The following is a 24,069-nucleotide window of genomic DNA, read 5'->3' as shown; positions in this document are numbered from 1 at the left end:
CAAAGCATTTGTCCCAGAGTTCAGGGCCTAGAGGCCAGTTTTTTTTATCGTACTTTGTCATATTGCGTCATTATTACCGTACCATTGTCCTATATGTGCGATTATCGTACATGCATGACCTATTAATAAAACTGAGGCCTGGTTTGTCAACTTTTCCACCAAGGTATTGGTCATGTTCATTATTTTCCCATAGGGCCAGTTCTCCAGAACCATGTCCCTTTTGGTGGGGGACATCGAGAGCACAGATTCCCTGTTCACACGGCTGTGTCAGGCTATACCAGGACATGAGGTGATGAGGTGTCGGCTGGATGAGGCCTTTATGATGTGTAACTGTCACCGATTCCAGCTGATCTGGTTGGTCGTAAGCTCGCCGGTTAGCCAGGAAACTCTCAGCTTCACGACAACCATAAGGTAGGACAATTTTGGCGGGAAATTCATGCAAGACGAAATCACGCTTTATGGCATGTTATCATACAGACATGTTATTCAGTTATGGGTATCCCATAATCTGCCTTGGGGGCTATGTGGAGTCATTATTACAACTGCCGTCCTGTTTTAGGATTCCGGTATATCTTTATTGTACCATAGTACTTATCTTTGTGTTAGGAGAATAGCACGTCAGCACATGCAGTTTAAGATCCGCAACTTATAATACTCCACAAGTCTCTGTTCAGTTGTTGTTATAAGTCTCATCAGTTTCTTCTCTAAACCATAGGTGTAAGTATTTGGTGTCAGAAGTGGCATAATCAAAATCAATCATTAGCTAAAATTTGGCGCTCGATAGATATATATGCGCTTAGAACAAGGGTTTTAAGCTTCTTAAACTTCGCTTGCATGATATTTTCAAGGCTTTTCCCTTATCGTCCAGTGTGCTGTGATTCTGTGCAAATCCTCGCCAATTTTGTCTGTTGCCTTTGCCAGGTACATGTGTATGAGCCGCTTGAACCAAACCACTCGGATTATTGGTGTCGCCGAGAAGAGCCTGGACGGTAAATAGAAGTACTTTTCTCATGTTGAACGATTTTTTCTCGCCAGTTTCTGTTTAAGCCATAATGGTGTCAGGGGGTGTAATTTTACTACTAATTTAACATTTACATAAACAGAATAAAACCCTGACTGGTGTAAATTAACAAGGATCTATGCGTCGAAACAGACATTCGGTCTCAGAACCGGTATTTTACCTGCTTGTGTCACTTTTAAGTTTAAAATCGCGATTGTTGTATGTGGTGGACATTTTGACATTGACAGCTATATTGTCATGAGAAGCAAATGTATTTTGTTTTAAGAAGTTAATGTGTTTTATAGGATGTAAGTTCTTGAACACAGCTCAAGAAATCACCATGTGCATAGCATGCTTAGTGCTATCGAATCGTTCCATTTAGCATAGATGTCCGAAAACAACTGTCCGGTTCTTTAGTCCAAACTGCATTTGGTGCTAGGTACTGTGGTGTCAAAAATGGGATCATGGTGTCAGAAGTGGGATTATGGTGTCAGAAATGGGATCATGGTGTCAGAAATGGGATCATGGTGTCAGAAGTGGGATCTGAAGAGCAATATGGAATTTGAAGATCAATAATTGATCTTTAGTTATAAGTAGGTTGTGGCTTCAGGTTGAGATTCGGTATGTTTTTTACGTCAGGAGGTAAAATCCCAGGTACTTGACAGGCATTCCCCCAAAAGTATTTAAATTTAATGCTGGGCCTAAGCAATCAAAAAGCGACAATAAGTGTTCGATGGCGTCCGAATTTTCTGTCTAGAACTCACAACAGATACTGTGATGCATCAGATCTAATCAAAAGTCACCCCACTTAGAATGATTATGTTTCCATGTTTTTTAACGTTCGTGACCACTCAATGACAGGTACACAGATTTGCCAAAATAATGCTCAAAATGCATTTAGGCAAAGAGCTAACCGTGGATGAGGAGAGAAGGGTGCAATTGGTAGTATGGCCAATAAAAGTTGGCGGCTTGGCCCGGGCTGGTAGCTTTTTTAACTCCTTACAGAGCAACCAGAAGAGGAGACAAAGATAAAGTGAAAGCTTGAACGGAAAAGAATTGTTGATGATTTTGTTCGCCAAACTATTGTTCAAAATAAATTTTCCCAAAAAAGTGTGATTGGTGCGTCATTTGTTTTTCATTGGAATAAAACTGGTGTTAACATTTATTTATTTATTGGTGTTTCGCGCCATACTCACGAATATTTCACTTGTACGACGGTGGCCAGCATCAAAGTGGGAGGAAACCCACGATCATCTTCAGGTTGCTGACAGATCTTTCCACGTATGGCAGGAGAGGATGCAAGCATGGGATGGACTTGAACTCACAGCGACCGCATGGGTGAGAGGGTCATGGGCCATTGCTAACAACCTCGGCCATGCAGACCCTATTAAGATTTAAGACTGCATCGTTTAACTTTGAATAACTATTTACAAAGCTGCCCCTTGACTATATTCCAGTTCATAACGTGCCAGTTATGTTCGCACTAAATCTATAAGGGCCAAATCTGACATTCATATACAACTCGTAAACCATAAAGGAGCGTCACGGGTCCAAGTGTGGAGAGTAGAACTAGAAGTAGGGACGACAGTGATTGTTGGCAAATAGTCACATGTAACCACAATTACAGTGAAATCCCACCTCTTTAATATAAATAAATATAAAGAGATTTATCTCTAATCGGGTTTTATTTTAACTGTTCATGTCAAGGTATAAAGTGCAGCAACTTACACGACCCTAACAACGTAGCTCAAACAGAATGTGGCACATCTTAACATCGCACTGGTCTCTTACATTTCAGTGGATCTTCAGCCTCATGGAATAGACGTTGTACTTGTCGAACCTGTGACTTGTGTCTCTGTCAGAGACGTCTACAGCAAGTGGTCAACGCTGGACGTTCCCATTGGTCAGTGACATCCCAGCCACGTTTCCAAATGTCTATCGTTTTAGTCTAATAGAACCAAAATGATCGAATAAAGTGCTTATAGCGTAACTGTACAACCCTGTGTTTTAACAGATACACAAATCAAATGTGAAGACACCCCTGGAGCAGTAGAGATGGCTAACGGGGATAAAGGGTAAGATTTCTCTAAAAGAGGCTTCAAAAGCACGACCGAAATCATTATTTGACGAAATGAAATTCTTGTCCCTTAACGAAAGGCTTTAACTTGAATTTCTTTGCCAATAAGTCAGCAACAGTTTTAGCCGTAGAAGCGACTATCAATTTTTTGGACATCCTATCATGAACCATTCACTTAACAAGGAATCTCTGTGCAAGATGACATCAATTCCTTGCTGGATGTCGCAGCCATTGCGAATTTGCCTCCACTTTTTTCCTTGAATAGGTCGAAAAAGGAGGAGGTGAAATTGCCGGTGTCTCCTCTTCTAGCAGCTCTGGAAGGAGTGCGGAACAGCTACCAGCCCAGGGCCAAGCCACCAACCTTTAGCGACCACACCACTAAAGAAAAGATGAGACGGTAAGAGTAATTCAAGAGGGATCGGTTCATGACCAAGTGGCCAAGATGCTTGTCTGAATTACCGGGAGGGGTTCAGCACGCCAGCGAGGCGCACTGACCAGGAGCCTCTCACCAATACGGTCGCTATTAGTTGTCATGGTGGCTGCCTCTCTAAGCGTAGGTCGGAAGGTCTGCCAGCATGGTCATGGGTATCACCCGTGCTCTGTCGCGTTTCCTCCACCGTAATGCTGGCCGCCGTCGTATAAGTGAAACATTCTTGAGTGTGGCGTGAAACAAAAATCAAATAAATAAATAAACTAAACGTCGGAAAAACATGAATGAGGTGTTCAGTCCCAGTCAAGGAACCATCACAACCCCAATTATTCTGAAGGCGGCAATAAAGTTTCAATATAGTTTGCATTTTCTCACCAGAACTTACAGTAGATATGACGGCAGTCTCCAAAAAACCTTGCTAACGTGAAGCTACTCATCTTATCTTGATGTCCTTCTATCCTCATCCAGGGTTAAGTTTTTGACTTGTAAATTCATTTTGAGCAATATTTCTTTTACACACTTCTTTTCCGTTCAAGCTTTCACTTTTTTCTGTGTCTCGTCATCTCGTTACTGTGTATGGAGTTTGAAACAGCTGTCAGCCCAGGGCTTTCACCCCTTCCCTTCTTATCACGGTCAACTTTTTGCTTAATAAATCTTCGAAAAATATTGTGGCGAACAGACCTCAACACCACTTCAAATTTTCATTTTCATCTGTGTACCTGTCATTGTGTAGTCACGAACGTTAAACATATGGAAACTCTTAATCATTCTAAGTGTAGACTTCTAACTAGACCTGCTGCATCACAGTATCAGCTGTGAGGTCTAGTCAGACAATTTGGACTCCATCGACCATTTATTTCTCGCTCTTTGATTGCTTACTTCGAATGTGAAATGAACATACTTTTGGGGAGCAGGTTGATTTTACCAGGTACTTGACAAACCTCCTGACGTTAAAGTTCCTATGAAATCTGTTATTAAATCTCAACCGGAAGCCACAACCTACTTCTAACTGCAGATCAAATATTGTTCTTCAAATCCCATATTGGGGCCTACATGGCTCAGTTGGTTAGCGCGCTAGCGCGGCGTAATGACCCGTGAGTCTCTCACCAATGCGGTCGCTGTGAGTTCAAGTCCAGCTCATGCCGGCTTCCTCTCCGGCCGTATGTGGTAAGGTCTCTCGGCAACCTGCGGATGGTCGTGGGTTTCCCCCGGGCTGTGCCCAGTTTCCACCCACCATAATGCTGGCCGCCGTCGTATAAGTGAAATATTCTTGAGTACGGCGTAAAACACCAATCAAATAAATCAATGAAATCCCATATTGCTCTTCAGATACCACTTCTGACACCATAATCCCACTTCTGACACCAGAGTAAATAATAATACCTAGTACCAAATCCAGTTTGGACTACTTCTGTTTTCTGTGTTAACTGGATTAATTCGATAACACAAAGTATGCTATACACATGGTGATTTCTTGAGCTGTGTTTCAGGACTTGCATCCTATAAAAAACATAAGCTTCTTAAAACAAAATAAATATGCTTCCCTTTACAAAATAGCCGCTGTCTATGCCAAAGTCTCCACCATATACAACAAACTCGATTTTAATCTTAAAAGTGATACAAACAGGTAAAATAACGGTTCTGAGACCGTCCGACTTATCGTTGTCCCTGGCATAGCGCCATGACGCAAGAGTCATCAATACGATTGCCGTGATTTCAAGTCCAGCTCACTCAAGGTTCCTATCCGGTCCATCCCCACCATATTGCTGGCCGCCGTCGTATAAGTGAAATATTCTTGAGAACGGCGAAAAACACCAATCAAATAAATAAATAAATACAGCTCAAGTTTGTGTTTTTTTTTTTTTTTTTTTTTTTTTTTTTTTGTCATTTTCGACAATTTTATGGCCATTTTGACCACAGAATTCTGACTTCTAACAAAATGTTTGGTTTTGTTGTGTTGAAACTTTGCACATGGCACACTATGCACATCGAAATAAGTTGATGATAACATTTGAGCTTGGTAAGTTTTGTCCATTTTCCATTTTGTCTATGGTGAACTTAGCTATTTTCCTGAATTTGCAACGCGGTGAAGGGGACATGAATACAGAAACAAGAGCACTTGTCATACTAGGTGCTTTTGAGACATCAAATGTATGAATGCTTGTTTAAAGTTTTGTATTTTTGATTTCAGAGAGCGTATTAAAGACAGTTGTGATCAACTGAGGGCTTTGTTACCTTACATTCGGGGTCGGAAAACGGACATGGCGTCAGTTCTGGAGAAGTGTGTTGACTATCTGAGGATTGTCAACATTGCTCTTCCAGATGAATTTAAGTCTGAAGTAATTGATACATTACCACATTATATTCTACTGTCAAAAGTCGAGAAAGGTGTGACTCCATTCATTGTTTTCATCACTCTTAACCAGGTTTACACTGCAAAAAAAAAATAACAAATTTGTTATTTTTCCTGTACAATTTCCTAACAGATTGAGCTACAATGAATTTCCAGTATAGGTAAACAGTTTTCTTCTTACTCTGAATTACCAACCAGTTGCATAGTTGCATATAGGCAAGGAGTTGTTAAAGTAAATCGTCTCATGTTTTTCTGCAGCTAAAGTGCTGTAAGGGTGCAAATCCCAATCAAATATTCAGCAGCATGATGTAAAGTTACAGCTAAAATAAGTATACGCAAATCCATGGTAAACCCGTAAATGTACAGCATCCGGTATATTTGCATTTGATCTTTTCGTATGATATGTTCGTATGTTCGTCATTAAGAGTTTAGTACGGTAGGCCCCCAGATATTGATTATTTTGTATTGAAGTAGAAAGTGAGGTAATGAAAACTGCATAACGATATGAAACACAGAGAGTAAAACTAGAGCAACGGCGACAGTGGTAGTTCACAAGTGGTCACACATAACCGGTGAATCCGTTGTTTTGGATTCATTCTGACTTCATGTAAATGCTTAAGTAATGTCAACCTACGCACCCACATCACCCCACCACACCACACCCCACCCAGAACCATGGCTTAAGCAAAATTTGGTAAAATAAGAAAGGGCTGCGATGTTACTGGTAATTCATGAGACGTTACTGCTGTGGAATTACCAAAAATGCTGTGTTATCATCAATTTTACTAAATAATCCAAGGAGACCAACGTCTGACGAAGGTCGAAATGCCAACTGAGCAGTTTTCTGTGATATCTTAGATATCCATACGGTTAGTGACGGACTAGGATGAGTGAATGAATGAATGATTAGGGTTTACCGTCAACTTGCCAGTTTTTCGACCCTTTCATGACCAGTTTTAGAGCCAGGAATCGACCGTCTTTCGACATGAGCCGACTGATTACTTTCAAAACCTGAATCAGCTTAGTCCTAAACAGGCGTTTTGATTAACGGACTAGAGTCAGGTACTTGTATATATTTGTGCAGTAATTTTTGTAGATCTAAATCAGTTATCTTTGATTAGTATTTACACTACTTTTCTCTGTCCTATAATACAATTGCCCTTAATTAAATATAAAATCAGAACGAATAGTATAGGCGTAAACAAACGTTTTAGTAACGGACTAGAATAATACATACCAGCTGACCATGTAAGAGTGGGAGGCTTACAGCGGCCCTTTTCAGGTGGCGGAAATACTGGGAAAAGACTGTCAGCTGACCCCGGGCAAAGATCAGCCCAAGAGTACACCTCAGAGGAAACGGAAGAGGGACCTGACCAAGCCTCCAGAGTCCCCCTCCCCAAACTTTGGTCCGTCGTCTGTAGAAAACAGGTGAGTGATTGAAGCGAGAAGGAAAACAATATTTATATAATGGACATTCATTCGGGTGGGTGCAGTATCATGCTTTAGTGAGGCAACACTGTATATCGAATGGTACAGCGACTGGCCTGCTAAAAGGCATTCGATTGGATTAGTGTTAAAGGCGACGTAGAGAAAGATTTTTTGGCTTTTTATTATCATAGGTAAAGTAAAACTATACATAAATAAATAGGCAATAACTACGTATTTTATTTACTTGTAACTTGGGGCGATATACAAGGGTTTCACAGTTATACGATTGTGGTCAATTGTTACTGGCGAGCTCTTTCACATGGGACCTAGTTTTGCGCGTCATATTGGTGGATAGACACGTAGACCACAAAGATGGCGCACATGTACGATAATGGCACGTATAGGACAATGATACGGTAATTGTGACGTACAAAATATCCTACTGGGTACGACAAATGTACAATAAAAATGTAGGCCCCTTTGTGAGACTGGACCTTTGGCCTGATTCCACAAAGCCATTTCTGACTGAGGTTAAAATTTTGAATTAAGATTTTAGAGCTTATTTTGCCATATAAATTAAAAGTTTGACAGCCTGATAAATGTGATCGGAGGACCGAACACTAAGCGTTGTGAGGAGATTTTGAATTTTAAATCAAGTCAGAAATAGCTTTGTGGAATCGGCCCCGAACGAATATTAGACTGCAGAAACGGTCACACGAGCGTCGCCACCAATGACCCCCTCAAACGGTCACACGAGCGTCGCCACCAATGACCCCCTCAAACGGTCACACGAGCGTCATCACCAATGAAACCCCGCAAACGGTCACACGAGCGTCGCCACCAATGCCCCCCCCCCCCCCCCCCCCAAAAAAAAACGGTCATACAAGCGTCGCCACCAATGCCCCCCGCAAACGGTCACACGAGGGTCGCCACCAGTGCCCCGCAAGCAGTGACCGTGAAATAACCGTATTCAGACATATAGATAAAATTAAAACACATTGTCACCATGCCTTGGTTCAGGAATCTGCCTTTAAAGATCTGATGGCCTGGTTTTTTGCTTAGAGGTGCTTGGTCATCAATCGGTACGGCACACGAGTTGCGAATTCAAACTTGGCCATGGACAGGAAATCTGAGGTCCCCCTCCCCCCCCCCCCCCCACCACCACACACACACTCCCCTCACTGCTCGTGGAGCCTTTGCGTAGACAGCTGACGATGGCATTCGCATCGATGCAGTAGGACGTTCTTGTATGACGATTGGTCTTCCACATCACGTGTACCAAAGTGAGCTGGTACTTGGTGTTAGAGGCTATGTAAATGGCTACCATTTAATTACATGAGCAATTAGAATAAATCCCTGACTGCTGACGCTGCACTGGTTTTATTTTCTATGCTCTCTTGTTATCATTTTACTGTTATTAAATAAAGGACAACATAGCATTTTGAATAACTGCATTTATTTGGCCTAATTCGACTAAAGTCATGTTGCCAGGGGTTGTGTAAGTTACGACAGTCTGCTTAAGCATTTAAATGAACAGTTAAAAATAAAACCCTAACTACCGGGACAGTCAAATTCGTCAAAATGACTCGAAGCAACAATCCAATAATTAAATTAAATTAAATAACTTTCCACAGACTGGACACTGGTTCTCTCTAATTATGAATCTGACCAAAATCGTATATGTACGCCGTTAAACATCAGTGAAATAAATAAATAAATAAAATACATTAAAGGGGTACAGAATCGAAGTTGATTGGCTGACAGCGGAGATAGGGTTTTCTGTGCTAAATCTTGCAGCCTTGTTTTCACGCTTGAATACATGTACCATGCCTAAAATCCATCTGAGGCAAGGCATAGACTGGCCACATCCGCCGGTCAGATTCGATTCTCTGTCCCTTCAAAGTCGTGTTGAAACGACTTATTGAGCTTAAACGTCACACTGACAAGTACAAGGTGGATTACGACCTTTTGTTTCGTATGTACATATAGCAAGATAGATTGTGGGAAATATATGAAAAATTGAAATGGGAAACGCCTTGATTTATTTGATTTATTTCATTGGTGTTTTACGCCGTGCTCAAGAATATTTCACTTATACAGCGTACGAAGGCGCCCAGCATTATGGGAGGAAACCGGATAGAGCCCGGGGGAAACTCATGACCATCCGCAGGTTGCTGGAGACCTTCCCACGTACAGAAACAGCTTGACATACAAGTTCCTGACTATGGTTAATGGCTGATTGTTGAATTTGATGCCAACTATGTAATTCGTCTAATGAAATGTCCTCAGTATCACTGTTATGTAATTCAAGTCATGACGTTGGGGGAACGGGTAAAACTGTTACCCTTTAAGCATTTGCGTTTAGAGTAAATATTTTCTGTGATAAAATTATCTGTGACCATTTGTCAACTATCACACTGTCATCGCTGCTGTGGTTTTGCTCTCTATACTGCTGTTTCTTATATAAAAGGATTAGTGTCCAGATTTAGCTGATGGTCCCAATTGCTGAGGTGATAACCGATTAAAATAGTATCTGTTGGTGGACTAAGCATTCCCGAGACCTGGTACCTTTGCCCTGTTTTAATTTGATTGTATGCTAAATGTGATGACAACACTGCGTTATGAGTAATTCTAGACCAGTGACGTTGCAATTAACATCACCTTGTTTTTTCTCACCTAATTCTGTTTAAGCCATGGTGCCAGGGGACGTGTAAATTGCTACCATTTATGCATTTGCACGAACAGTTAGAATAAAACCTTGACTAGAGTAAATTTACAAGAGGCCATATTTCACCGGTTACATGTGACCATTTGCCAGTTATCACTCTCGTCGCTGCTCTGCTTTACTCTCTCTGCTGTACGTCTTTAATTACATTAACTAAAAACAAGATTTTTTGGTTTTACCCGATCTTCCGCAAGCCCGGTTTGACATGTACATTGAGAATTCGAAATGAATTATAGCTGCACAGAAGCAAATATGCTAAATCCCTTTCGATAATGGACTGTTTAAACAGACCATGATATAAAAGACTACAGAGTAGACAGTAAAACCAGAACAGCGACGACAGTGTGATAGTTTGCAAATGGTCACGTAAACGGTAAAGTAGAGCTTCTCGTAAGTTTACCCCAGGGGTTTTATTCTAACTGTTCATGTAAATGCTTCAACAGAAGCAATGTACACGCCCCCTAGCACCATGGTTTAGGCAGAACTCCTTTTTTATAAGAACCAAATCTGTACACTAATTCTTTAGCATCTGATTCATGTCTTTGTGGTTATTTCCAGTCCCATGTACACCCCTCCCGCTACCCCTGGGAGTGAGACTGGGTCGGAGTCTGTCGCCAGTCCCATGTCGTTCACAATGGATCAGAGTGCGGCCTCACCCCAGGAAACTTGCTACGTCAAACTGGGTTCGTTTTGTGTTGTATTCATCTCTTTCCTTTCGTAGTATTCATTTCTTTCCTTAGATACTTTCGTAGTCATTTGTTGGTGTCGCCCAGTGGTTAGCTTGCTAGCACAGCGTAATTACCCAGGAACATCTCACCAATGTGGTCGCTGTAAGTTCAACTCCGGCGGTGCGTGGGGAGATCTATCAGCAACCTGCGGGTGGTCGTGGGTTTTCCTAGTCTTCTGCCTGGTTTCCTTCCACCATATTAGTGTAGGCGTAAAACTCAGGTTAAATAAATAAATAAGTAAAGTAAATACCACTTGTTCTGAATTCCATCGTTATTATTATCTTGTCGTAAGATGCCGCTGTGCCTATCTTGGTCAAGCCCCATAACCTAATGTTGCTTCCCATTTGTGTAATTGAACTCCATCAGCCAGGTAGTTACACACTTCTGACGTTTCAGAAACCACCAGTTACGAGACCAGTGTGTCGGCACCAAAAGCCCTGTTAACGGGAAGAACCCGCGCAAAGACCCAACAAATTCAGTCACGGAATCCTCATACCTTTGCCCCGCCGTCCCAGAGCGAGTTGTATAGAATTTATCACGATGATATGTCCGGTGAGTTTCTTCTAATGGCCTTGGGCTTGTAAGACGAATATTAAGACTTTGGCGTGTTAGTTGTGTGGGAGAAGATCGTGGCCGAGTGTTTCAATGTGCTTGCTTTTCAATCGCTTGCTCGCGAGGTGCAGGCTTTATTAAATGTGATAACAACACAGCAGTTTGAGTAATTCTGTACCGCTGACGTATACAAATATTACAATAAGCATGGCCGCATTTTTTTATTACCAATAATTCTGCTTAAACCATGGTGCAAGGCACGGGGGGAGGGGAGGGAGCTAGGAGGGGGCGCGTGGAGGGCGGGAGGTGGTGAATGTTGCCCCTTAAAGCTTTTATATCAGCAGTTAGAATAAAGTCCCAACTGAGGGAAATTGATGAGACGTCGTAGTTTTGCCCGAGACGTCTCTAATGTTAGGTTTGACAAACTTTTGTTTGGTCAAGGATGGCCCCAAACTAACGTCAGAGCGCGCTTCATTTAAAACCCTGATGCACTGCTATGGCATTTTGTCTCAGCGTTTGGGACAAAAACTACCCATTAAATACATCTCCACAGCCTGACGTTTGCAGACACATATGTTCCTTAACTTTTCGTTTGTCGATTTATCACAAGGGCAACGTCGATCGCTTACTTCATGTGGGTGATGCTCGGAGCAACCCTCTGTACTGAAAGCGTCGGCATACTTGACAAGGGCATGTAACTGCGTCAGATTTTTAAATGGAGGGCGCTCTGACGTTGGTATGAAGCCATCCTTGGCCGAACGAAAGTTGGCCAAACCAAACGTCAGAGGAATCGCTGACAAACAAAATGACTAAGAGCTTCTGTTCTATGACTATACTTCACGAGGGCTCGCATAGCCATGGATTTCTCCCATCGTTAAATTTCGGAAAACAGTCGATTACTTACCTCCCCGGCCTGTCCAGCTACTCCTTAACAAAGCTCAGGGCACCTGACTTAAAATCCCGAGCTGTCGATCATCCCAAAGGTAAGTATCCGTATTTCAGCAAGTTCAACTTCTCCGCTCGATTGAACTTCACAAAGATCGACTCTTATCACATAGGCCTAATGGTCCAGGTTGCTGAAATATGGGGGGATTGGCAGCTCGGGATTTTAAAAGTCCGGTTCCCTGGGATGCTAAGCATTGTAAAACAGTAAGTGGACAGACCGGAGAGATAAGTAATCGACTGTTTTCCAAAATTTTACAATGTTTCCTTCAGAGGTGAATGGAAGCGAGCCGTAGTAAGTGTATGCCGTAGTCATACAGGTCTGGGTTTGTCCCACGAATGGCCGGTTCTGTGCATGCGTATTTCTGTGTACTCAAATTAGCTATCTGGTTGATGTTCCGTTTAACCCGCAGCCAGTCTTTCTCCCTTCCTTTCCCTCTCTTTCTCATTCTTCTGTCACTCACAGTTCCTAACCCAGTGGCTCAGAGAAGTCTAGAGTACCTATCCAATCAGAGAGCGCGTCTACCGAGTTGCTACTCGCTGCCCATGTTTAACCGGACTGGCGATCTCGGCCTACAGCCCCCTGGAGGCTACTTTCAGCATAACGTACCCAATAACCTCATGATGCCCGATAAGGACGGGTACCGAAGTAGCATGGAGGTGGACGATCCAATGGGACGATTCTCCCATCATAACTACTCTCTGGCCGGTAACTCCTCTCTTTCAATGGACCCCCTGATTAGTTATGTGAATCCCAATGCCGTGTTACCTGTAAGTTACCCAGTGAGGTTCTCGGATCCTTCTACAGATCGCCATCCCACTACCGGCGATGCCACGGGGAAGTCGGATATGTGACACGAATGGGACATCAGAGTTTCGAAGATATCCGGAATTTCTCGAGAATGTCCATGGTAGTCTGCGACAAAGACCGGCATTATTCGTAAGCATTCGGCGTTCTTCGGAATGAAGAAAACAGGAACAAAGATTCCTGTGTTTTGCCACAGAGTTGTGAACGCATTCGTTGGCCTTTTTTTCATATTGTCTTCCGGTACGTAAGGACATCTGTTAAAATTTAGCAATGGATGGTGCCATGTTGTATTATTGAGTACAAATTTCATGAATCTAAATTCAACTGCCATTGAATCTGTTACCAGTTGTTGACCGTACCCAAAATGAGCAATGTTTTTACTTCCAGGCGAGGAGATTTAGCTTTTGTGTATGTTGAGAGGTGACTTATTTATTCTTAGTCAACTTTCCTGCATGTTCGACCCCTATGGACGAACGTATATATATATATACATATACGCAAGTGGGGTAAAAAATTTGGGGTCACGATCAATTTTATTTCTAGTCGTTGGGTTAATAACAGAAGACAATACTGTAAATTGTACAAAGGCATGCCTTACATGATTAATTGATAGTTAACGTTAAAATGTGTTTTAGAGTAGTCATTATACGATTCTCAGATCTATTTGGGAAAAAAAGTCTTGGAAAAAAAACGTAAAAATAGTTAAGACCATAAATAGTTATTTATGGTATTGTACAAAATGTTTCCCCCACTTAATTTATTAATACAATTTGAAAATATATTTGTGTCAGTTCCATTCTTCACGTCGTTGTTGTGCAGGTTGTACACAGAAGGCATTTGGAATTGGTTTCCTATGATTTGGGTAGTAGGTCGTATGCTTACCATAGTTTGTGAAAAAGATATTATCTTATTGGGAACGAAGACGCTGTTGCATTGTTGTTTCATGTTGACCTTCTCATTTTGGATAGGCGTGTTTGACCAATGTGACATGATTGTAACGTCATTCCGGCATGGCATTGGCGTTTTTATTTTAAGGTATACATATATATATATATATATATTTTTGTATTTATGTCATTGTGGATGCAGTGACGCTGCTACGGGTGATCAAAATTCGAGTTTGTATTTGTATGTTGCCCTGGAAACAGGTTTTTTGCACTCTTAGTGTACGTTGTTTACGGTGATGTGACATTTGTGACGTCGCTTACGCGTTTCTGACGCCACTGAGAGATAATTCCATTTATTTGGTGAAGGTGTGGGTTATAACCGTCACATACCCTGTAGAAATTTTCTTTGATTACATAATGATCTTAGATTGGTTGACATCAAATGACCAAGTCACAGGCCTACCACTGCCACAAGATGAACATTTTTGGGGTAGTTCTAGTGACGTAAATGTTTTGATTTTGGCTGACATTCGCTGGTTCGGATGTAAACTATATACTAGTCTCTTCCAAAGGTTGTCACAGGATTAACTGGACATTGATGGATAAAAGGAAGTTTTGAAGAACTACTTGGACTTGCTTTTCAAGGGTTAAGATTCAGTTGGTTAAGAACCACTTGGGACCTCACCCTTGCAAATACAGGAACGTTTTGAAGAACCACTTGGGACTTCACCCTTGCAAATACAAGAACGTTTTAAGAACTACTTGGGAGTTCGCCCTTGCATACACAGGAACGTTTTGAAGAACCACTTGGGGCGTCACCCATGCTTGACGGGAAATGTTGATTTTTGTGGAAACAAACGAGCCTGTAGAAAAGATTTTCAAAACATTGAAAATATACATGCCGAACATTTTAATACATTCATTGACGGATTGAATATACAGGGAGATAAATATGTCGTGCTGGGAGCGGAAAGCTTGCAAACGTTACAAGTTTTGTATTTAACGTACGAAAGATATCTCGTTGTAAAAAAGCTATGTACTGTCGGTCTTTTGTGATTGTGGTCTATTTCTGGAGTGACGTGCATGATGACATATTTGAAGTTTGATGACGTCACCGGTCCAGAGGTTTTATACGGAAGAGGATTACGAATAACTGAATTGTGACGCGACATTTTGTAATAATCTATACACCAAATCATGATGTTCTCAGTGATACTATGTCACTTTTTGTGGAATTGGTTCCAAATCTTGTGGCAGAATTGTAAAGCATTTGGTTGAGAGCTATCACCATGAGCAAAATTTTGCGTTTTACTTTTGTGAAAGGGAGAGAAAAAAACAGGTTAGGCTGTGTGCAATATGGCTGTAATAATAGTGATGGACGTTGGGGTGTGGCAGTGGGCGTGTCCAGCACCATGTTGTTTGGTTATGGACATTTTTCAAGTTTTCTTGCTAGACAGGCTGTGATATGGCTTTGCTATATACATTTTATATACGACGACCAAAACGCACTTTACAAACTTACCATTTACATTCTTATTTATATACTTCTGTGCTACAAATGCCGTTTCTATTTAGTGCATGCTTTATCTATGTTCTTTGATCCCTGTTGTTTGATCTCTATACCTCTAGCTCTTTATGCCTTTGAAGGAACAAAAAATAAAAACGAAAGAAACCGAGCAATTACAAAACCTGTATACGAATGATTCCTAATTCTATTGCATCACAGGTCAAGGGTAAGACCAGCTAGTAAATCTCCTCTTCCGAGCGCTTTGACCAGCTCTTTCTGCAGAAGAGCGCCATGTGCTTAAAATGTTTATGCAGTACCTTCAGCTTAAAACTTTGTTGGGGTGGAGATGTAGGTAGAGAGTAAAGTGTCCGATTCATAACCATGAGGCATACAAGGTGTGAGTTAAATCCTGGCCTTTGATTTTTTTTTTTCGCCTTCACTGTTCGTGTGGTTAAATGTTTATTGAGGACTACTTGATTTCACTAGTATAACGACACACGTCCGAACGTTCTTCAGTACCTTGCAGTCAGATGTCAGTGGTTTAATCCCAGGCAATCTACATTCCTCTCGCCCAAAAAACTGACCACCATTATTTAAGTCAAACACGCGTAAATATGACCTTAAACAACAATCGATCAATCACAACGTTGCTAGGGCGGTTAACACGGCTGTCGTCTAATCTGATGCATCCCCTTCCCTCCCGGGTGCGGGTTCAACACCAGCCTAGGACAGGTAAATAATTTTCACAATTGCATTACTTCCGTTGTTCTGTGGGACTTCCTGACAGTAAGCGGTCAACACATTTTCTAAGGCTTTTTGCACTGTTTTGAGACTGTTTGGAGATCACTTGCTTATAACATATTGCGCTCACTCTGCGTGTGACCATTTGTGTGTTAACTTTGTTAGTTACTTGTTAAATTCCGATGGTTTATTATGGGAACTCCGGTTTCCGGTACCCATGAAACAGTTAATTTTCTCAGGACTATATCCCATGATATCAGCGTAAATATACGTGTTGAAATCCATCTGAATTTTCTTTCCCAGCCATAAGTCTATTTTTGCCACTGTAAATCTCCTCTTCCGAGCGTAACTTTTTTGTCGACCGTAAAACTGGCCGACAGTAAAACTTATATGAGCTGCGACAAACAATCACACCACGTAGCAACAATCTTTTACTTTATCTGCGTTCAGGTTATGACGGTTGTCTAAAATGGTGCCAAAACTCATCCCACGAGCAAATGGGTTCATCCAAATTCACTTTCATTGACAAACAGTGGTATGTGTTAGAACGTTCAATCCCGATCACAATGTTAGCACAGTGGTGAAAGCGTCTGTTCAATCCCGATCACAATATCAGCACAGTGATAACAGCGTCCGTTCAATCCCGATCACAATGTCAGCACAGTGATAACAGCGCCCGTTCAATCCCGACCACAATGTCAGCACAGTGGTAAGAGCGCCCGTTCAATCACGATCACAATGTCAGCACAGTTATAACAGCGCCCGTTCAATCACGATCACGATGTTAGCACAGAGATAACAGCGCCCGTTCACTCCCGACCATAACGTCAGCACAGTGATAACAACGCCCGTTCAATCACGATCACAATGTTAGCACAGTGATAACAGCGCCCGTTCAATCACGATCATAATGTCAACACAGTGATAACAGCGCCAGTAGTTGGGAATGTACGTTTGGTTCCGTTTTGAGGATCCATTTTTTGTGGTTTTGAGGATCTGTTTTTTGTGGTGATGTGGTGGTGACGTCACACCTCCTAGCCCGAAGGGCTGGTGGATGTTGCAGGTGTCACCCCTTCGATGAGTGTTCGATCAGTTGATGCGTTTAGCATTCGCTGGGGAAGTTAGGTGGGTTTTTTCCACGCCGCGGGGCCCATGTGTATAGACTAGCGTGTAGTAGACTAGCGTATAGTATAACAGTATATGAAAAAAAGTATAAAAAAACTTCTTTACTGGATCATATGCAATAAGACATGCTGCATTTCATTGCTGAAAATTACTATTCACAGCTGAGCTGTTTACCGTTATGTAAGCACTTGCGATAAATGTGTTTTCCATCACCTGTAGATGGTGTGTCGATAGGGTTTCCACTCCATGTAGGTGACATGTATAAGGGTGTACTCCCCAGCTCGCTGTCGCAGTGGCTGACGCAGTGGCTGGTTGACTGACTGGCAACAATGTATACAATGTATACAAGACGCAGCCGATCAAAACAAAAACCACGTGTCAAAACAAAACACAGCTGACAACGATATGTTTCCTGAACAATGGTAAACGGGAATACCTATCTGGATGGTTCCTATGTTTTATGTATGAAAAAAAAGGGACTGGGTCAGTGTGCCAGTGTGTCATGCTAGGGCTGCTATCTATCGGAATGGTTCCTATGTATTATGTATTAAAAAAAAATTTTTTTTAGCGGATTGACGCTTGGTGTGACGTCACCCCTTCCAAACATTCGCTGGGGAAGTTTGGTGGGTTTTTTCCACGCCGCGGGGCATATGTGATAAGGAGTGATAAGGAGTGATGTGTGTAGTAGACTAGCGTATAGTATAACCGTATAACAGTATAGGGAAAAAAAGAGAGAAAAAAAGAGGCAAAACGTCGGCTTGTAAAGTCGAGTGGGACAGCTCAAAAAGAGCTCCCGGGCACCAAAACGGACCAATGGGTGAGCCGGATTTGCCCCAAAACGGCCCAATGGGGGGGGGGGGGGGGCCCACAAAACGGACCAATCAGCGTGCGAGAAGGGGTTACGTGCGAGGTGTGCGATCGAGGATTTACCCGACGCGATAGCTGGCGACGTCATGCTAAAACACAGCACGGTGACAAGGAGAAGAGGACGACGGAGAAGTATTTTTGCCGGGTGTGTGCCCAGCATTTTACCCTGCGGAATAACTGGCTCCGGCACCAGCGGACGCGTCACCAGCCCCAGACAAACAAAAGATTCACCTGTCCGACCTGTGACCGGGCGTTTTTTCGCCGGGCGAATTTGATCCGTCATCAACAGCGGCATGGCAACAAACGAGAACGTGTGTGGCATTGCGAAGATTGCGAGAAGTCTTTCTACCGGTTGTGGGATTGGCAGACCCATCAACGTGGGAAACACGGCCCGGTAAGTTCTCTTTTTATTTTTTATTTTAATTTATTTAAAAATTATCTTTGAAAAAAAAAACAAAACACGGAGACCTGATCTTCCGCTGCCTGATATACGTATGTGGGGATGTAGTTCCTGTTCTTGAAGGAATTATGGCGGAGTAACATAGCATGCGCGATTTTAATCCTCAGCGAAAACTAGGTCAACGCTGATCAATTGTTTAAATGTCGGTGTGTCGAAAAAAAAAGAGAAAAAGACGCGATACAGCAGACGCCGCGTGATTATGGAGGTTGAAAAGTCACTGTATTGCATGAATGGCCGGTTAGCTCAGTCGGCAGAGCGTCGGGCTACTAACGCGAATGTCACGGGTTCGAGCCCCATGTCGGCCAGTTGACATTGTTGTTGGTGGGCATTGATTTTTTTTTTCATTCTCGTTTCTTTGCATACTAATTCGTTTTAAATAACGACGAGTATGTTGAATTTGGGGATAGTCTTTGAAGTCCAAATGTTGAATCATGTGCATGTATGAGTAGTTGCTTTCCGCATTCAGCGTTGGTCATCTCAGACTTGGTGACAAAAAGGGTCCGTTTCCAAAAAAATGCGCACAATAAATGTACATGATTTGTTTGTTTCAGGCTGGGGATGAATTAGGGGGAATAATTTGCTTCTTGAAAGTTAATTTAAGACAGTAAGAGCTATCTCATGTTATATGTTTGTAACAGTATATGAAAAAAAAGTATAAAAAAAAACTTCTTTACTGGATAATATGTAATAAGACATGCTGCATTTCATTGCTGAAAATTACTATGCAGCCGATCAAAACAAAAATAGGCTTAGATGTCTTCTTTCTTTCCTGAACCCGCTTTGCTTCTTGAAAGTTAATTTAAGACCGTACGAGCTATCGCATGTTACATGTTTGTAACAGTATATGAAAAGTATAAAAAAAAACTTCTTTACTGGATCATATGCAATAAGACATGCTGCATTTCATTGCTGAAAATGACTATTCACTGCTGAGATCGCTAGATTTCTTATGGAAATAACAGTAGTTTTAGTTCAATATATTTAAGGATAGTTGTGTCTTTTAATAGTTTGTAACTCCAGTAAAGCTAGATAGAAAGCCTGAGTAGCTTAGAGGATATTTCCTTATGTATTTCGTAGTAGAAATTCACGAATGTGTGCGATGTCAAATGTATGTAAACAAGGGGGATAACTCCTGATGGAATACGCATAGCAGGGGCGACTACTTTTGTTGGAATAATGGAAATAAGGGGCATAACTCTAAATGTCAAACGACAATACGTGTCTGGAAAGAGTAATATATAGTAATTTTCTTTATTTTTTTTGTTCCAAAACTGTATAGGGGTTTTGCAGAGTTATCATTTAGTTCATATTTGTGTAAAGCAAACTCGTGTCACAATTCATTTAAACACATTGTATTACTTTATTTCACTTAATTTAAAATATCCCATGAAAATTAATTATGATTTGTTGTTATTTAAATCGGGCACTCATTTACCATCCTTGAGACGATCGCCAATAGTATGTATAGAGTATGTCTAGGGTTTGGTTATAACGTCTACACCCTTCTATGTTACAGAGACCTGTTTCATCTACCACCACCCCAACGAGTAAAGCTCAAGTGAGTTTAGCGGCGGATACTTCGCTGAAAGAAGAAGAAAAGAAAAAACAAAAGAAAAAAAGTCCAACGACCCAGTTCGAACCCGACCCAGTACAGCCTCACGAGGCTGTCTTACCGAGCGGTGACAGTGACGTACGGGAGTTGTACCAGCGGCATTGGCGATCGATCAGAACGCATTTCCATCGCCACAAACCAATTCAAGACTGCTATAATTACCGACTGAGTGATCTCGGTGCTATCCCAGCCTATGTAGACGAGATTTACGAAGACCAGCCAACTACTTTCACTATCAATTACAGTTTTGGATATATCCTCCGCCACAAAGGGACGGGCCAGGTGCGGTATTATTACCCGAGCACCAACAACACCCGAGTACTCGACGCACCGTACCGCGTGGCGAGTCGGGCTGACCTGCGAGGATTCCACACCCAGCATCTCCTCACCCAAGACCCGCTTACCTTGGCCCAAAAACAACACCCCAATACGAAATGGACCGTCGACCTCATCACCAACATGCTGTTTTTCGTCCACAAACTGCCACATCAACCTATCGGTAAAGGTGGGGTAACGTTACCCTCTTACCTGAAAGGAAACAAGTGGCTACACACGTTGGTGGGTGGAGATAATGGTCCTTACAGGGACTATTGGTGTTTGTTTCGGTGTCTGGCCGTCCATCTAGACCAGGCCGACCCCAATAACTGCGAACACCAGGCTGGGGTGTATTACCGCAGGTATCTGGAGGAGATGGAGCCAAGGTATTTCCGCGGAGTACCCCTCAGTGCGCTGGACACGGTGGAAAGCCTGTTTCAAGTGAACATTCAAGTCTACCAGCTCATCCCCATGGACAGGTCGTACTCAGCACAACTCATTCACCGCAGTGCCGAGCGCTATTCTCCCCCTACCCTGCGGTTAAACCTGTACCAGCGACATTTCAGCTATATCAAAGACATGGGGCGTTATGCTCGATCTTTCACCTGCCAGGTGTGCCAGAAGAGTTTTCCGACACTGCGGGAGTTACGACGGCACGGTCAAACGTGCACCGACGCCATTCGACGAAAGTACCCGGGGGGTGTCTTCCGCAATCGGCCCACCATTTTCGAAACGTTGGCGGACATGGGGATCGAACTCCAGGACGGTGACGACGGCATCTTCCCGTACCGAGCGTGTTACGACTTTGAGGCGTACTTGGCTCCGGTGAACCCGGTGGACGATGCGGCGACTGACTCGACGGAATGGACGGCTCAACACACCCCCATGAGTGTCAGCGTCAACTCTAATGTACCGGATTACGACCAGCCCGTGTGTTTCATCTCCACCGGCGATCCCCAGGCACTCGTCGAGGACATGATGGCTTACCTCAACGACATCAGCGAGATCAGTAGCGCCTATCTCCACGAGCGTTATGCTTACATCCTGGACGCCTTAGACGAGCGGATCGATCCCGACGAGAAGAAACCGTCTTACACACGCCGAGTGCGGGACAGATTCGTGACCTATATGGACCAGCTCCCCGTCCTCGGCTTTAACTCGGGTAACTATGACCTGAACTTAATCAAACAACAGCTTTACCCCCACCTGGTCCAGAGCGGTGATTTGGAGTATGTGATTAAGCGGAACAATAATCACATGGCCCTCACCACACCGCAGCTGAAATTTCTGGACATTCGGAATTACCTGGCCCCGAATTACAGTTACGACAAGTGGGTGAAAGCTTATGACTGTCACGTGACCAAAGGGAAATTTTGTTACAGCTACATAGACTCCCTGGCCCGGCTGGAGGAAACCACACTGCCACCGCAGCATGCTTTCGACAATGATCTCACCCACCAGCCGTGTACAGACGCAGAGTACAAGACCTTACAGACGGTGTGGCGAGAGCACGGCATGCGGATCGTCAAAGACTTGCTGCCGAGCGGCGCCTTGCCGGTATACCGCAGACGGCCTGGTAACAATGTATGACTTTAAGCAAGATATGTAACAGCCATTTCTTAAACGGTTAAATTCAGTTATTCTTTATCAACTAATCTTAACACACATATATACAAGACAACCAAATGACCATGAAGGAGAAAACAACTACCAGGTTATATTAAAAAAATTCTTTTTTCAATGTTTTATTCTTTTCTATCAAAAATCTGAAATACGAAAGGATATACCGAAACATACTAATATCTTCAACAGAAACTTGCAGTACATGCTATGGGGAACCTAACAGAGCCCATACGTGTAAATGATAAATACATGATATTGAAAATAAATGATAAATGGGTGCACTGAACAGCTAATTTGACTTTGAAAAGACCGGTCAAAGCAGGTGTCAAAATGTCTGGCTCTATTAGTAGAGATGTGCTTTCCAAAACATGAGGCAAAAATGGAATTAAATGCTCACAGCAAAGCCATCCAAAATACAACAATGATTTTCCAACACAAACGTCAAATGTTCTGTATTTTCACCAACATCCACATATTTTAGCAAGATATGTAACAGCCATTTCTTAAACGGTTAAATTCAATTATTCTTTATCCACTAATCTTAACACACATATACACAAGACAACCAAATGACCATGAAGGAGAAAACGACAACTACCAGGTTATATTAAAAAATTCTTTTTTCAATGTTTTATTCTTTTCTATCCAAAATTTGAAATACGAAAGGATATACCGAAACATAAACTTGCAGTACTTGCTATGGGGAACCTAACAGAGCCCATACGTGTAAATGATAAAAATGATATTGAAAATAAATGATAAATGCAGGGTTCGTACGCTGCCTTAATTTCCTTAAAAGTCTTTAATATTCGTTGTGTTTAATTAAGGACCTTAAAAACCTTAAAATTTGATAAAAGTGAGATCAGGGTCTTTAAAAGTCTTTAAAAATTATAAACTGCAACCAGTGAAAAAAATTATTGCTGAACAATTAAGAATCATCCACGAAAATCATACGGTTAGACACCATATTTCAGAAACCCCATTTGAGCCCCTTCACACGAAAATTGCCGAGTGTTGCAGATTGTAATATCGGAAACAGAACCACATCATAAGTAGTCATTGAAAAAGCTGGTTTCCGAAACCGGAAATTGCGCGGGTTCTCAGGAAAGTTTTCTGACGGGATTGGTTTGAATCGAGGGAGCCGTAGTATGTGAACTTGCTAACAATGTTAAACATGCCTGGCTATTGTTTGTTCCACGAAATATGGCTGGAAAACAGTGAATATGTCGGGTGGTTGGAAAAAGATCCAGATAAACACAAGGCGAGATGTAAAGTTTGTGTCAAATCATTTGGCCTGGGAACAATGGGGAAGCAGCATTACGAGTCCACATGTCTGGCAAAAAGCACATTGCTCTGATGCGCAGTAAAATGTCCTTGCGGACCCCATCCATAACGGATTTTATTAGTTCTTAGAGGCCAACAGATGAGGCAGGTAGCAGTCAACCTCCTGCAGCTGCTGGTCCGTCACGGCCGATGCCACAACAACAACAACAAGGTAATGTGTGGTCCATGCTGGTTATATTTCGAATCAGGGGGGACAACTTATGACAAACTTGATGTAAATACATGAGTAGTCCCCCCTTAATAATACAGTTTCACATAACAACTATACGTTAATATTATAAACAGTTCTGGGTTCTGCATGCCCTGTATTTGTGCACAGTAGCAAATTTGTATTATTCAGGGAAGACACCATCAAATTAAGTTTGTCAATAGTTGTTCCCTTCCTCTTTTTTGTTTTTCAGTATCTATCTAATATTTCAGATTTTAATGGAAGAGAAACAAAATCATTAACAGGTTGTAATTATTTTTAAATTCATGTTTTTCAGATCGACCAATCAGCTCAACATTAACATCATTTGTGGAGAGAGAGGAGACTGTCAAAGCAG

The 24,069-nt window shown here is 42.2% G+C and overlaps 1 protein-coding gene and 1 non-coding gene across 2 annotated transcripts; both read left to right on the top strand.

Moving 5' to 3' along the window:
* The first annotated feature begins 211 nt into the window (after positions 1-211).
* On the top strand, positions 212-22,205 carry LOC135480809 (uncharacterized). Its single transcript, XM_064760735.1, has 12 exons — positions 212-411; positions 922-989; positions 2,799-2,903; positions 3,015-3,075; positions 3,343-3,474; positions 5,699-5,846; positions 7,143-7,288; positions 10,572-10,696; positions 11,138-11,293; positions 12,702-13,006; positions 18,271-18,564; positions 20,147-22,205. Exons 1-12 carry the CDS (start codon positions 212-214, stop codon positions 22,145-22,147), a joined length of 3,741 nt encoding a protein of 1,246 aa, XP_064616805.1. The 3' UTR covers positions 22,148-22,205.
* Trnas-acu (transfer RNA serine (anticodon ACU)) lies at positions 18,863-18,935 on the top strand. Its single transcript has one exon. It is a non-coding gene; the product is annotated as a tRNA-Ser (tRNA).
* Positions 22,206-24,069: the final 1,864 nt, after the last annotated feature.

Source organism: Liolophura sinensis, chromosome 13 (assembly GCF_032854445.1).
Source record: "Liolophura sinensis isolate JHLJ2023 chromosome 13, CUHK_Ljap_v2, whole genome shotgun sequence".
Classification (NCBI taxonomy): domain Eukaryota; kingdom Metazoa; phylum Mollusca; class Polyplacophora; order Chitonida; family Chitonidae; genus Liolophura; species Liolophura sinensis.
Note: the sequence above shows the minus strand (reverse complement) of the source record. Positions and strands in the feature narration are given on the sequence as shown.

Bases quoted from the DNA above. Each gene is read 5' to 3' on its own strand.
- LOC135480809 (XM_064760735.1), top strand. From the start codon at position 212: ATGTCCCTTTTGGTGGGGGACATCGAGAGCACAGATTCCCTGTTCACA. The intron at 990-2,798 runs GTAAATAGAAGT...CTTACATTTCAG, and splicing joins CGCCGAGAAGAGCCTGGACG to TGGATCTTCAGCCTCATGGA. The intron at 3,475-5,698 runs GTAAGAGTAATT...TTTTGATTTCAG, and splicing joins ACTAAAGAAAAGATGAGACG to AGAGCGTATTAAAGACAGTT.